Source organism: Rhinolophus sinicus, linkage group LG16 (assembly GCF_036562045.2).
Source record: "Rhinolophus sinicus isolate RSC01 linkage group LG16, ASM3656204v1, whole genome shotgun sequence".
In the NCBI taxonomy this organism is placed as follows: Eukaryota; Metazoa; Chordata; class Mammalia; order Chiroptera; family Rhinolophidae; genus Rhinolophus; species Rhinolophus sinicus.
The window spans coordinates 34,497,863-34,512,751 of NC_133765.1; the positions used below are offsets into that span (position 1 = coordinate 34,497,863).

Genomic DNA, 14,889 nt, shown 5'->3' on the forward strand with positions numbered 1-14,889 from the left:
ATCTGAGATTCTTAGCAACAAGTCTCACATCTGACAGGCCCGGAGCCACTGAAGCTCTAATTTCCTTCCAACAGAGGATTTGCCAAAGGCTATTTGTCACCAGAAAAAAGACAAAAAAAGAAAGAAAAAGGAAGACAGATCTACAAAGAGAAAGTTTGGTAACATGCTCCACAGCCTCCACCCCTCAGAGCGGGAGACAAGTCCGGCCAGAACTGGGCTCTTTATCTTGATCCTCAGATGAAGTAGTTCTTATCCGCTCAGAGGCAGGAAATGGTGACTCCACACAGAAGCATGAGTTTGAGCAAGAAAAGCTGTTAAGATCCCAACCAGGTATCAAAACCTCCGAGATTCCCGTCAGACTCACTCAGGTGTAACCTGATGGAGAACCCGGAAGGTGAGCTCGTTCTAACAGGTTTAAGTGCAGCAGACTCTCAATCAGTTGGAAATAATTGAGGTATCAGTCTAATGTACCTCCTTCCCATTCACCTGTCCTACCCAAAAGGTTCAGCACAATCAACTGACAAAACCTACTGACAGAGCTGCTCCCAGCAGCTTCTAGTTACTTGTATTAAATATTTTTGTGGTTCTAACTGGTCAGATCTATCAGTCTGGACCATTATGGGCAATGAGCAGATGACAACAAACTCTAAGGAGCAGAAAGCAGTGCAGAGCTTAAGTAGAAGGTGGAATGTTTTACATTATAAACATCTTTACTCACTCTGGTGGTACTCTGAGGATTTCAATGTATTCAAGAGGTCACTTTGCTTATAAACAGGTATAAACCATCATGGAATATTTAAAAGGTAGACAGAAAATTAAAAAAACAAAAAACTTCACCTGTTTCAGCTCTTACACTCAACAAAAATAATAACATTGAAAACCTAACTGTCTGCATAGTCCCCTTGGTCCACATGTGCTTTAGACAGAAGTTGTTCAATTTACCTGCTTTCACAAGAAAAAGAATCTACTCCCGATCTACATAACTGAGGTCACATTCTAAAGAACTGAAATCCAAAACTAAAGGGAAAAAGCAAAAGGCAACAGAACCTTTTTTCTCCTCTGGACACTGAGTTCAGTGTCCTGTGAGTGAAAAGTCACTACTTCCATTGAGTGGAATCTTCTCCCCCCTCAGAGGGAGACCTTCGGTGACTGCAGCAGGAGCTCCGTCCTAGCGGGTATGCACACGATGATGGCGCGGGCCTCCACTGCTGTCTCTGATCAAAGATCAGCAAGGGAGCTAGTGACCCACTCCCCTGCCATGGTCTGTAGTAAGAATGTTACACTAGACAGGACAACCGCCTCTGAAAATTATCCCTTCCTTAGAGTGCGACAGAGGGTCCCAAGAGGACAGTCCTGGGACCGGGACTGAGAGGGGAAGCAAAGGCTCTGCGAGAAGCGCACAGAGAGGCAGGAGGGAGACCCCATGCAGACTGACACCGGAGACAGCGGAAGCCTGTTCGGGAAGGAGAAAAGAGACCCAGATCACTGAAGTAGCTTCACAAAAAGGAAACCTTCAGAACGGAGGCTGTTTTAAAATTCAGTCTTGAATTGTCTATTTTAGCTGCCAGGAGGCAGTAGGAAGAAATATTCTTTGTTTTAATTTTGTTTTCTTTCAGTTGGCATCACAGCTGGCAGGGTGCGCTAAGCCAGGTTTTTGAGCCACTCTGGTAAGAGCTGGACTGGGTGTTTGATCTTAAGTGGGGGAAGGAAGGGAAAGAAAAACACCTACATGCCTAGTAGTATTGATAGAAAAATCTCACTTTGAGAAGAATAAATTCACTGAAGAATGCTTGCCTTTAGTTTTAAAACACAGGGAAAGACTGCAGCAACAAATGCTCGTTTTGAATTTCTAGTCAGCTGCAATGACAGGCACTGGCCAGCAGCGGGAGCTCACACCAAAGGCAACCAGTCGGGGATTCACAATTCCCTTTCACTCTCACCGGAATAAAATTAAACAATTTGGGAAAACTTCCCCCAGAATTTCTATAATTCCTTCATCTAATACGTTTTATGCCTCAGCCAGCTATCACCTCTTTCAGAATAATTCCATTAAAATTAGAAGACATGAATTAAGTGAGGAAGGCCAGGCCCACTGACAAATTTTTTTTCTTTTCTTTTTGGCAAAATTCTTTGTATAGCAAATATATGCCTATGCATGAAACAAATGGATTTTTAGAGTTTAGTCATTACATACAATTTCTTCAGGATACAAATGTAACTGCTTTGAAAGCGCCATGCACAGAAATATTAAGGTCAATGTCTCAAGGTCAGATTATGCAGTTAGTGTTTGAGTACATCAATAAGCATTTTAATCTGTAATCGATCTGTGTTAACAAGAGATATATCCACACAGTTAAGTGCCCTCTTACATTCTCAGGATCTTCAGAAATCTGGCTCTTTTGCTATCAGTAAAAAAATACAAAATTAACAACAAAAGAGAGGTTCAACTAAAGTTTCAATATGTGTTAGGGTTTCAAAATAACTGATTAATTTCAAGTAAGTTTATCAGACAGACTATACTAGCCCAGTGCTGATGCAAATATTTTAACCTGCTCCTCCCCAAACAGCCTAGGCTATATTTCATATGAATTAGATGATGATATGAAACTTCTAATGAGACTTTGGGGTATATTTAAATGGATGAGAATAACACAAAAGTCAACTAAAGAAATGTGACTGTATATGAAATGAGTGAAGAAGATATCTATTAAATTAATAATCCATTAAATCCTGGGCCCTATAAAACTAAAACTCCGAAAATGTTTTCCTTACTGTTTGTTTATTGTACAGATACATTTCTTTCCAAAGAAATTAGAATTCCCATTTGGAAGGGCCTTTGAAATTTAAGCATTGTGTGGGCAGTCAATAGACTCTAAAATTGTAATGGTAGCAAAAATGTATATTCTGAGAACTTCACAGACAAGTGCAATTTTTACTAAAATTGATTAAAGTACCAAAAATCTGAAAAATTTGAAAAATTAGTAATTTATATTTGTCATATATCTAGCAGTGGTTTGAAAAACATCAAAATCATTTACAATTCTGGTGTCCAATTAAAAAACTAATAGGAATAATCGTGAAGAGATTAGAAACGATGGTCAAGGAAAATCTCTGTGAATTTAAAATATGCCACGGAAGTAAAAGAAATTAAAACATAAATTGCTCGTTTTTCTGGTAATTACTTTTTTAAAAAATCAACTACTAGAACATATATTTATTTCTTTTGTAGGGTGATAAAAGATTCATCCTAGTCAATTGAAAAGCGAAGCTGAGATAAAGCAAAAAGCTTTGTTTTGGACTATTCTATAGAAAAAAAAAGGTTCCTTAAAAATGCCATTTCTGGTCATCAGAGGATCATACAGAGTCTCACTTAGGACACACTGCCAGATTTATGACTCGATTAACTCCAATTCAAGGTTTTGAATTTTGAAACCTGAGAAAAGAGTAGTGAAAGTTTTACTGGGCCCCAGAGGTGGGACAGCATGGTCGCAGCCCAAGGATGGACTCCATCGCCTTCGCTGAGCACCGTGCCCACAGCCCAGCCGGCCGGGGGCTGGCGCTCCTGCCACTCCCGCTGCTCCTGCTCTGGCCACATGTATCAGCTAGCACAAGATTCACCCACATTTCTGAACACTGGTACCCATAAAAGCTTTCGAGCTGGAGAGGTTTTACCTCAAGATCTCCTTTAGTAATTGATTCTTCCTCAACCCGGAACTGAAGGTCCTCAACCTTCCTGTGAAAAAAAATGGAAACAAAGCTTTAAGAAAGTAACTAAGAAACATGTCTGCCTTACCGTACCACACCCCACACCCCACACCCCACAAAATTACACACACACAGAGATATATACAGTCAATACCCTGGTGAATTTAGCCGATGATGGGGGAAAGAAATACCTTAGAGAGACAGAAAATACATGCATCTTTAGGCCTCTGGTTTATAAATCTAAGAGCTCTACTCTATTTAGGAAACTCCAAAGTTTTATCCAAGTACTGATTGCAGAAGGCCTGAGAAAAACCAACTGGTTCCCTTGGTCACAACCACCAGAATGGATCTAATCAAGACAAGACCAGTCTAAAGGAAAAAGGTCTGATTACCACAGAATTAGGTTTGAGAAGGCAAGTTTGTAATTCTACTGTCCAATAACAGAACATAGGGGAAAGTGGCACAGAAACTCAATCTCTTTATACCACCCCACATCAGCTATTTTAGGGTGAGGTGAGCAGACTACCCATGCCGAGATCCCTGGACAGTACTGGTACCTGTTCCAAGAGTTGGGAATAAAGCTGTAACGCTTTGGGGGAGAAGCAAACACAAGTTCTACTTCTTTGCTTCTAAAGTACACATTGCTTCATATTTTAAAATCTGCGGTATTGTGTGGGTTTCAATCAAGGCCGTCACAAAGTCAGTGAAATACGGTATTCTGAAGATACACTTCTGCTGCTCAGCAGTCAGCACAGCAAGATTGATTTAAGAACAGAAGCAAATGGTAGTAGCGCCTTGGCACTCAGAAGGGCCGACAAGGACCTGTCACTATCGCTCATTTACTTGTAGCCACATTTAGGATGCGAGGAGAATTTCCCATGTATAGTGTTTCTGTCTCCAGTGAGAAACACTTCATTGTCCTCTTGGTAAGAGGCTTGGTATTACACCTCCTCCGCGCCCCCTTGCCATGGCAGTCCTTAGGCCCATCCTGACTGCAGTTACACTAGATAACTAGTGAATTACGCCACTATCAGAAATGACAAAAGATGGCACTAAATGCAACACAGGACAAACATCCCATAACCAGAGATGTTCAAATGGTTTTCATGAAGACAGAGATCTTGTTTGTTAACGGCCTTAAAAATCTTTTGTAAGAACCAAACATGTTTTCTGTCCCACACAATTTAGCACTTGATTTCATCGTGGCCAGGATACTTCTCTAATTGCTTCACATGACAGTTGTTTTCCTAGTAATAAGGTACTGAGTTTCTCAAGAACAGGTGGGACCTTGTATCACCCACCGGACAAAATCCAATTTCATTAGCTACATGGAAGGTGTTTTGTAAATACTGGGTGACTTGGACCTAGAACATCCTCGCCCAGGAATGGCTCCAGGTGGGAGCTGGTTTGAATTAACTCCACAACATGACTAAGGCCGTCCTCCAGAGGATGGTTCACACAGGTGGCACTCACTAAACAGCTTTCCGTTCACCAGGCTTGTCTAGTTGATCCCAAACCTCTCAAAAACAGTCGAATCAAAGCCAACCCTCCTCACAGTATGACAATGTCAGTTTCCACAAAACACGGTGGGTCATTCCTTTGGTTCTAAGGGTTGACACCACCAGGTTAATGGGAAAGGTCGTTTATAAGGAACAGGCCACACCTGCACCCGGGAACAGTTTAGGATCACCTTTTCTCTTCTTCAAGTTGGTTGAGCAGCTCCACCTTCTCCCTGTCAGCTGCTTCCACCATTGTTCGCAGCTGGTCCATCTTGGCCTCCAATTCCAGGACATGCTGGGGAAGGCAAAGAGGTGGGTCAATGAGCGGCCCTTTCTTACCGAGACAGGCCCAGGGAAGCCTCCAAAAATGCTGCGGCTCAGTGGTACCACTGTGGGCTGGCGTTATTCTAAAACCTTCTCACGGTAAAATGCGTTCTATGATCTTTAACAGGTTATTCTCGGCAGCATTCCTGGAAGCTAGATGATGGAAACCGCAGCACTGAAGCAATAGAGGGCAATTTTTAAGCAACTCTCGTCTTTTGGGAAACAAAACTCATACAAAGGATAATCTACAAAACAGAAGTTGTAATCACAGGTTAAGTCCTAGTAAAAAAGCCCACCTAACACAGATAGGCCAAAAGACCTGGACCAAAAGACCAGAAGGCTAAGTAGACTCAAGAAGAACAAACTCCTTCTTTATGATGATGCAAACTGCTACCCCAGACCAGATGTCACACAAGCTCAGCAAAGACACTGATACTCATTTCCAGTGCTCCTGAGACTAGCTCCCCGGCTCTTAGCACCAGTAAGCGGTCCAGCCTCCTCCCTCAATTTCAAACCCGTCACCATCTCCACAACAAGTCAGCTTAGAACCCGTCACCACCTCCGCAGCAAGGTCAGGGCCAGACTTCACCTGGTCATGCCCGTCCCGGGCCAGAGCTAGCTCCTGCTCTATTTCCCCCACGTGGCTCGTGGCCTTGGCCACCTCCGCCCGCTCCAGGTCCCGCTCAGCCAGCAGCTGCTCAATATGCTGCTGCTTCTCCTTCAGGGCCTCCTGGAGGGCAGTGGTGCCGGAGATCTTCCTGGCGTAACGGGACGAGGTTTCGGTCAACTGCAAAGGAAAGTTAAAGAAGTGAAGGGCGATGACGTGTGAGGGACGCAGGAAGGAGCAATGCATGCACGGCAGGCGTCTCCCCGGCAAAGCAAAAGCGCTGCCCCGCTCACGGGCCTGACAATTACTGGGAAAGGCTTTCGTCAAGAAAACAAAACAGCAAGTGCCTCCTGTCTGGGAATTTCACAAAGAACACACCAATGAGAAGCGGTCCTGGAGCACTCAGGAAGATGTTTAGGAAGAGAGTAAGTGGCTCGAGTCAAAGGTACCCTGAGAGCAGCTGCCAGGGTATCTGCAGAATGCCACAGCACCCCTTTACCAAGTTTCTCTAACTCCATTTCGGCCTGAGCGTCAATAATAGCTTAATAGCTATCTTCTTGTTAGGACATCTTGGCCAATCTTGCGATCTTAACTTGAGATTGAGACTTTTTTCAACTTCTAAAGCTTCTGCATACCATTAAGTAACCGAGAGGTCACCCGTGGCGTCACGAACCTTCCTTCAATTGATTAAATAGTTGGATCTTGGTCAGGATCTTCTGCATCTTTCTTTCAAAATGAAAGGCAGAGACGCTGTCACCCAGGAATCCAGCCTGGAGGACCTGCACCCCCACCTCCAGGGTTATAATAAGATTAAGAGGAAACTATCTGCCTTCAAAAGAGTCAGGGCGTGGGTGAGTGTGCGTGCGTATGTCTGGGCAAGTACACACATAAGAGAAAGGAAGAAAAAGGACAGGGAAGAGGGGAAAGAGACATTTATGAAGAAAGAGAAGTAGGGGAGGGAAGGAGGGAGAAAAGAGGGGAATGAAGAGGGAAATGGGAGGACAGAAGTGAAGCAGAAAGAGACTCGTAGGGCTCCCGGGTGGAGAAAGAACGGTTTCAGTTCTGTCGTCTGTCGCTCTTTGCTGTTTCACAATCCTGATCCCAACATCTTGAGGCTACAGTCATGTAAAAACACAGAGAAAAGAACCTCTGATTAAATGTTAACAGGTAGCTGGGCAAGTTGAGTAATATTCTTCCAAGCCAGGCTTCAGGGGCTGGTCGTCAAGAAAAGGCCTCCTCCTTTGGCAAGTGTCTGTCCAAGGCCGTTCCGCAGCGATGGCTGGCTCTCGAGGACTGCAGCCTTGACTTTATCTGCAATCAGAGCCTCATTCGCTGCTTGAATGCTCTGCTCTTCATCCGTCCATCTGAGCTCTCAGTCAGGATACAGACAGAGGGTGAGGCTCTGTCATTAATTAATTAATTGTTAGGCAATCTGATAACGAGGAGAGTAAAGGAATCCAATCAAACCCAAATTGTCTTCTGTGGTTTCTATTTAGTGAAATTTCTTGAATTACTTATACATACTGGGGAGGGGAGAAAATTCCTGTTCTCTTTTACTCTCTGACCTTGACTTTCCAATTTCATTTCATGTATGTTTAATTATACTTTCCCATACTAACATTTCTCCCAAATAAATCTGAGGTTCCCAAACCCTGAGCAGAGATAGCCCAGGGCGCTGAACCAAATTCACAGGGCACTGTGAAATATTTTTTAATATCAAGGGGAACATACCAATACCTGTTGGACACCATGCAAACTACTAGCTTGAAGCAATTCAGTTTCAACAGGCTTTGGCTACAGGTGTGATAAAGACTTATTCAAGGGTCTTACAGTTTGCAACCTGAAACACACCTAGGCAATACCCAGATTGCGCTGAAGAAAAAAGGAAAACTAAGAGTTCTATTAAAAAGCACATTCTTGAGAAGAATTAGTCCTGCCTTCTTAGCCTCTGGACTGGCCCGAGATGATAATCTTACAAATATCCGGTGGTCTAGATAATGGATGTCAAGTGGTCTGGACACATGAACATTCTTTCTTAAGTCCTTCAGGAAGTTATCAGAGGGTTATCTACAGGCTTCCTATATACACACACCTCCAGGCATAACTGGAAATTTCAAAAGTTTACGTTCCCATGCTAGTTAAAGAAAGAATAGAATCTTTTCCTCATGCCTCAGCCCACATGATTTTAATAATTTAGCAGCTTGACCACAATAACTCCACTTTATTTCTTCACTCCTTTCTCAGATGGTCATACATTCCTTTCGATGACGCCATGTCTTTCCAAAGCTAAATTCTGGCTACAGTCATGACAAAAAGCAAGTACTGTGCAAAAGTCAGTGCAGAAAGGAAATGCGGGTGCAGAGTTCAGTGAGATCCCAGGGTTTGACGGGTGCCCAACAGTAGCATACACCCTAAGAGTAATTAGTTACGGTTATTTAAGAATGAATTTTAAATGTTAGTTTTTGTTTTAATTAACAGGTATCATTTTCTTTTGAACAGCTACTAAATTGTTAGGACATAAATATTACATTGTTTAAAACCTAATTACTTAACAAACAACTGTGAGCACCATGCAAAAATAACTGAAACACTAACGGCGCTCTGAAAGTTTGGGCACCTCTGCCCTCAATACTTTCAGACCATTTTGCATGAAAGAATCTTTAGACTTTTTTATGTGTGTGAATACGATTATATTGCTGAGATACATTTCTAGGAAATCACACTTTCAATTATTCTATATTCTTGGCATATTCTTTTATGGTGATTTTTTTATTTAGAAACAACAGGCACCCTATATAAAGATATTAAAAAATCATCTGTTTTACAAGGAGACTCATTTCTCTTTTGTCAGTATCCTTCACGGAATGAGGTGAGCTACGAGGAATCAGAACTGGTCTGAAAAGTAGACGGACAGATTGGGGGGAGCTGGGAGAGCTTGGTTATTTTCCGAAGAAATGGACATTTATAGAAATGGACATTTATAATTACAATGTAATAAAAATGACTCAAGAAAGAATTCCTAGTCCAAACTAGAGCCTTCTGGGGAACTGTCCAGGATTAGCAAACCGACTAGATGTCCACTTTAGAGTTTGCTGAGCCCCGTGAATAAGGCTCTGTCCAAACAGGAGTTTCTTCACCTCCCTTTCATTGTTCTTGTCAAGCTTTTCCATCACGTTCATCTGTAATTTTTCTGTTGAAGATGCAGACCTTCTTTTCATATGCAAAATGTAATCATCCAAGCAGGTTTTATTTTCCCTGAAGACAAGAGGAGGAAAGTCCAGTGGGCTGGCAAAGCAGCACCACCCCCATCTCAACGAGAGTCCTCCACCTTCCCTCTCCTTGCCCGACATCAATGGGAAGCTGGCAAAACGAGACGGAGGGTCTTCCTCCCCATCACAGCACTTAACCTTCTAACTCCTGTCTGTAGCTCACCATCATAACGCAGATCCCAAATTCAGCCTGGAGTACCATCTTATGCTGCCATTTCAAATTTAAACAGTATCTGCCTCGCTTCAAGTAAATAAACTTAAGGGCAGGCGATGAAGCCAGAGTCATTGCTTTGACCCTAATAAAACACCACGTTAACAACCAGAATGAGACGCTGCCTGTTTTAATTCTGATGACTCTATTTTTACTGATTTAAATGGGAAAAGCGAGGAGGAGAGAGGAACAGCGGGTGGGAGGAGATGGAGAGAGCAGACAAAACAAAATGTGGCTCTTCCTAGCACCCTTTCCAGACCGGAAGTTCCCCTCCACTTCCTCTGGCCCAAGACAGGATCATCCACACAACTGCTTTCAGTGGGTTAGACTGTATTAACATAGTGTTAAAATCTAGGAACTTGGCTTTTCTCAAAATACTTTAGCACTTAAAACTGTTTGAAGTCAAAGAGTTTCGTCCTTGAGGAAATCGATCTCCCCAAATTTCCTGTCATTCTTGCGCCCAAAGTGATTTCAGAGAAAAGAAATCATCCCAGATGTTGGACTAAGCAGTAGTTACTTACAGATTCACCAACAACTGTACATCTTAAAGCCTTAAGCATCTGAAAGGGGCTGTTGAAAACTATTTTAAAACTTGTGTTCTTGCTAGGGTTTTGTGGAACCCGCAAGGACTCCCACCAGCGGCGACTACCGTTCAGTACAAGGGCGATTTAGCAGGTCTTAGAGCAAAGCAGGTGCACTGAGCGTGGGCACTTCCTGTGCCTGCGGGTAGAGACATGCAGGAAGGAAGGGGGCTTACTAATCCTGTCCGACTGGGCTTGCTGCTCACGGAGGAGGCCACCGAGCTCACGGAGCTGAGGGAGGAGGCAGAAGGGCTGCGCTTCAGGCTGGCGGGCGTGGTCGCCATCACTCGCCTCACAGCGGCGGCCTTGGCTTTGGCTGGTGTCGTGGAAGGAAAGCCAATCTTGGTTACTTTGTGGACAGGAGCAAACAAGCCGTATTTGGGTTGACACTGAAAATACCTTTAGAGAACAATAATGAGATCAGTAAGAAAAATGTAATTATAAGAAATAACAACAAAAAGCTCTCTTTGGGACTGGTTTGCTGTGACTTCTACCCCTGAACTGGGCGAAGCACAGCATGCAGCATTCCCACGTACGGAGGCTGGTAACTGTACCCTCAATGCGGCTTTAGCAAACACACTCATAAACAGCAATACATGCACAGAGAGTCACTCATCTGCTACTAAGGTTCCACACTAAGGGAATAAGTATTTCTATTGTCTCATAAACGTTCAGCAGAGGACTTCAGCAATCTAGTGATCTCATTTAATAAAACCTTGCCAAACAAATGAAGAGAAGCCAAAAGGATGCCATAATAGTTCCTTTCTATTTTGAAAAATAAACTGAAAATACCATATACAATATTATAATGGTGGGTACATGCCATTATACATTTGTCAAAACCACAGAATGTACAGCCCCAAGAGTGAGCGCTAATGGAAACTATGCACTTCGGCTGATTGTGACGTGGCAGCGCAGCTCCATCAGTTGTAACAAATGCACCATCGGGTACAGACTGCTGATAATGGGGGGGCTGGGCATGTGGGGAGGAGGCAGGATGTATATGGGACAGCTCTGTACCTTCCTCTCAGTTTATCTATGAATCTAAACCTGCTCTAAAAAAAATAGTCTTAAAAATAAATAAACTGAATGCGTGTTCAGAATCTACACATATGTATTATTAAAAGAGACAGTCAAAAGAACAACTCTAATTCTAGCGGGGAAAAGCAGCAGATGAGTCTTAGGAGATAAAAGCGCAGCTCGTCAAGACACTCGTTCCCACGGTATCGCACACAACTGCTGAGAGCTGCTGGAGCACCTTCTCGTGCGAGCGGAGACCAGATGCGGCACAATCCACACAAACCTTGTTCCAGCAACGGCCCCGTCATTCTTCCCGAGGGGCTCGTCTAACTCCACACCACACCATTCCCCCTTGGCAAAGTCTGTCTCCCCGAGAAACCGGACTACACCAGCCTTAGTGCCACCGACCTGGAACAGAGAATGTTAAAATGAAGAGACGAACATAATGCCTCAGCTAAATCCTTTGCGGTTCCGACCAATAATTAAGTACTGCCCTCCAACATTTCTACTTTCCCTCCCACTCTGTAGCGAATCCTGTCCAAAGACTGGCCAAGTTTACCTGGGTGACATGTTACCTGAGTGATTTGATACTTGATATATCCCAATAATAACACAGCCTGTGTAATATTAGCGTTAAGGGTGTTGTCCAACAAATCATTCCTTCTAGAAAAATACTTTATTCCTCCAGAGGATTTTCCTGCTTCAAAATAAATATTTGCTACAAAAATAAAACCCCTGCATCATTAAAGGAAAACAAAATTCACCCGTAATCCACTGTAACAATGGCTGTGTTTGGTTTCTCATGCAGCCTTTTCATCTTTCTCCATGGAAAGCAGTAACACATACATATTAAGGACAAATATTCCCACATCCACACACGTTTGCTTTTGGCGTCTCTAAATGTATGTTACATGAAAATCTAAAATCTTTAAAATATTGATATTTTCCACTGGAAGGCTCTCCACTGCTTCACAACTGTTAAAATTATTATTCTTCACATTTTATTTTACATGAACACAGTTCAAAACTGTGAGTCTTTTTAAATGTTTGACTCTGTCCCAGCCATTGTTTAACAGGTGAACATTATTTCCAAAATTACCCCACCAGCATTTATTACTTATTTCTTCCTTTGCCGTTATTTATTTCAAATACTCACTTTACCATACTCTCACTCATGTACACATGAGAACACACAAATGTGTCTGAATCTTTCTGCAGGTTCAGTATTCATGCTGCTGCCACCACATTTCACTTACTGCTACTTTACAATCTGTATCATATTTGCTGAGTGGGTCTACCTTACTACTCTTCTTCAGAATATTCTTTGATTTTCTTACTTTTATTTTTTTGAGCTTTCTTCTTAACTTCTTTTTCTAAAATTCCACCAATTTTAGAAGAGGTGGATCACTACAGGAAATTCAGAATACTACAAGCAAAAAATCAGTGTAATACCTGTGCTCGCTACACCCTGCGACAGTCACACTGACACTGTGGTTCATTTCCCCTGCTACGTGATGGCAGCTGTTCAGTATTCCACAGTACAGATGTATCACAATACGCACTTTACTCATTTTGCATTTGGGATGGTCACCTTTTTCTTATTGATTTAAAAAACTCTTTATATATTTAATTTAATTATTGAATAGCCAATACATTTCAATGGTTTCAAAATTTTAAATAGAAATCGGCATGGAGGGAAGAGTCTCCCTTACTAACTTCTCATCCTCTTTGCCCCCTTCCCATCATCGCACGTAACCATTATAGTAACTGACTTACAGTGTATCCTTCCTCCCAGCACTTCTTTATGCATATAAAAGCAAACGTTAATTTATATTTTTCCTCCCTTTTGTTTTTACACAAAAGCCTGTGTGTGACATGCACTATTCTGCACCTTGTTTTGTTCCATGTCACAACACTGAGAACTTTCTTCTCTGTCTTTACAGTTGCATGTCATTCAACTGTGTGGGTGCATTCCAGTTTATGACATCAGCCCCTACTGAGAGGCATTAATTTTGTGAGCAACACTCCTCTTAAGCAGGTTTATTTACTTAACACATTAAAAAATCATTTTGCCTAATTCTTCAAAAAAGTACAATGAGATTGTGTTAAACATAGATTACTTTGGGAAGGTAATTTATTTTATTGATCTGTACAAGGAACCAGCTTTTAAGTTTTTCCCATTTGTTTGTTTTTGATGTTCTTTATTTTATTTAATTCATTTTTTATCTTTACTATTTCCTTTCTCCTACTTCCTTTTGATTTATTGTTCTTTCCTTCCTAATTCACTAAGTCCAACACTAAATTTATTTTTTGTCTTGATTTTTTCATACTAAAGGCATTTGTTTCTACTTTTTCTCTGAATAGCTCTTTTTATGAGTTTGGGATGACACATATTTTTTCCCCAGCTCTGTTTAACCCTTTGTTGAAGACGGAAAATGCTACAGCCTCAGAGGTATATACTTTTTCTCTGAAAGAGAAACTCCTTTGTGAAACTGATTTAAGGAATCAAAAGAGTTACGGTTTAAGGTACTCTAGGCAGGGAGGGCATGTGAAGGGTGACAGAGCAGGCAGCTCCAGGACATTTCAGAAAAATCCTGGTGCCATGATAGGTGTCCTGAGGAAAGACAAAGCTGGAGGCTGGAAAAAACCACACAGGAACTCTGCTGCGTCCAGCAGTGCCCAGCAGAGCAGAGCAGGCACTCAACAAAGATTTGCTGAATAAATGAAAAGGGACCTACCGTGTTTCTCCGAAAATAAGACCGGGTCTTATATTAATTTTTGCTCCAAGAGACACATTAGAGCTTATGTTCAGGAGATGTCATCCTGAAAAATCATGCTGGGGCTTATTTTCCAGTTAGGTCTTATTTCGGGGGAAACACGGTACATAGAAAAGGACCCTTTCCATGTAAACCAACTACAGGAAAACGATATCCCATGACTGAGGCTGTATTTGTTATCTCCAAAGCAAGCAAAAAAAGAAATATGCTAGATGAGCTCTAAAGATGGACAAATTCAAATGCTCTATTAACTAGTCAAGTTGCTTCATTTCTAATCTGTTACCTCATAAGTAAAATGGGGATCATTCTAGGACTGTTGTGAAAATTAGTAAAATTACCCACATAAAACTGCTTAGCAGCAGGAGTCCACTGTATATTAGCAGCTAGTTTGTCTACGCTAATGAGTGTACTGGTTCTAGACTTGGCACGTTTGACTTTTTCACACTCTTACTGGTATGCGTGGGATCGACAGTCACCTACCTAAGACTGCCCCCTACACCTCAGCACTCAGAGCGACAGTCTAACCAACATCAGCTGAGCAGAACACAGCACATTAGCTGAAGATGACGCAACCTCCTCAAATAATCTTGTTGAATTCTTTGGGGGTGAGTCTAAGTTACTGTCATTTGTTTTTCCAAGAGGCGTCTAACAGGCTGTGGGCAGTAAAATCTCCAGGCAAACCACAGGCTTCCTTCGGATCAGAAGCTTTATAAAAGATTAACACAAATAACAAATTAGCAACTATTTCTCTAAATGTAGGTAGTATAACATGCATTTACCCTGAAAAAAAACACACATGCCACTAAAGCTTGAAATGGATGCTCACTAACTAGTTCCTAGAATGGGCAGTTTTCTTACACTTCTCCCACCAAATTTGGAATTCTTGACTCGTGTAA

At 42.1% G+C, this 14,889-nt stretch overlaps 1 protein-coding gene across 14 annotated transcripts in view; it reads right to left on the reverse strand.

Annotated features, from left to right (window-relative positions):
* Positions 1–14,889, reverse strand: part of CLIP1 (CAP-Gly domain containing linker protein 1) — a 100,837-nt gene that overhangs the window by 48,267 nt on the left and 37,681 nt on the right. For 9 of the 14 annotated variants that reach the window (XM_074321588.1, XM_074321591.1, XM_074321583.1 and 6 more), the window contains 6 exons: positions 11,500–11,624; positions 10,373–10,595; positions 6,118–6,315; positions 5,396–5,499; positions 3,673–3,733; positions 2,370–2,402 (listed from right to left, as the gene is read on the reverse strand). In XM_074321588.1, the coding sequence (XP_074177689.1) occupies positions 2,370–2,402; positions 3,673–3,733; positions 5,396–5,499; positions 6,118–6,315; positions 10,373–10,595; positions 11,500–11,624 (744 nt within the window). The remainder of the gene's footprint in view (positions 1–2,369; positions 2,403–3,672; positions 3,734–5,395; positions 5,500–6,117; positions 6,316–10,372; positions 10,596–11,499; positions 11,625–14,889) is intronic. The other 5 variants (XM_074321587.1, XM_074321589.1, XM_074321590.1 and 2 more) reach the window with 1 other exon arrangement.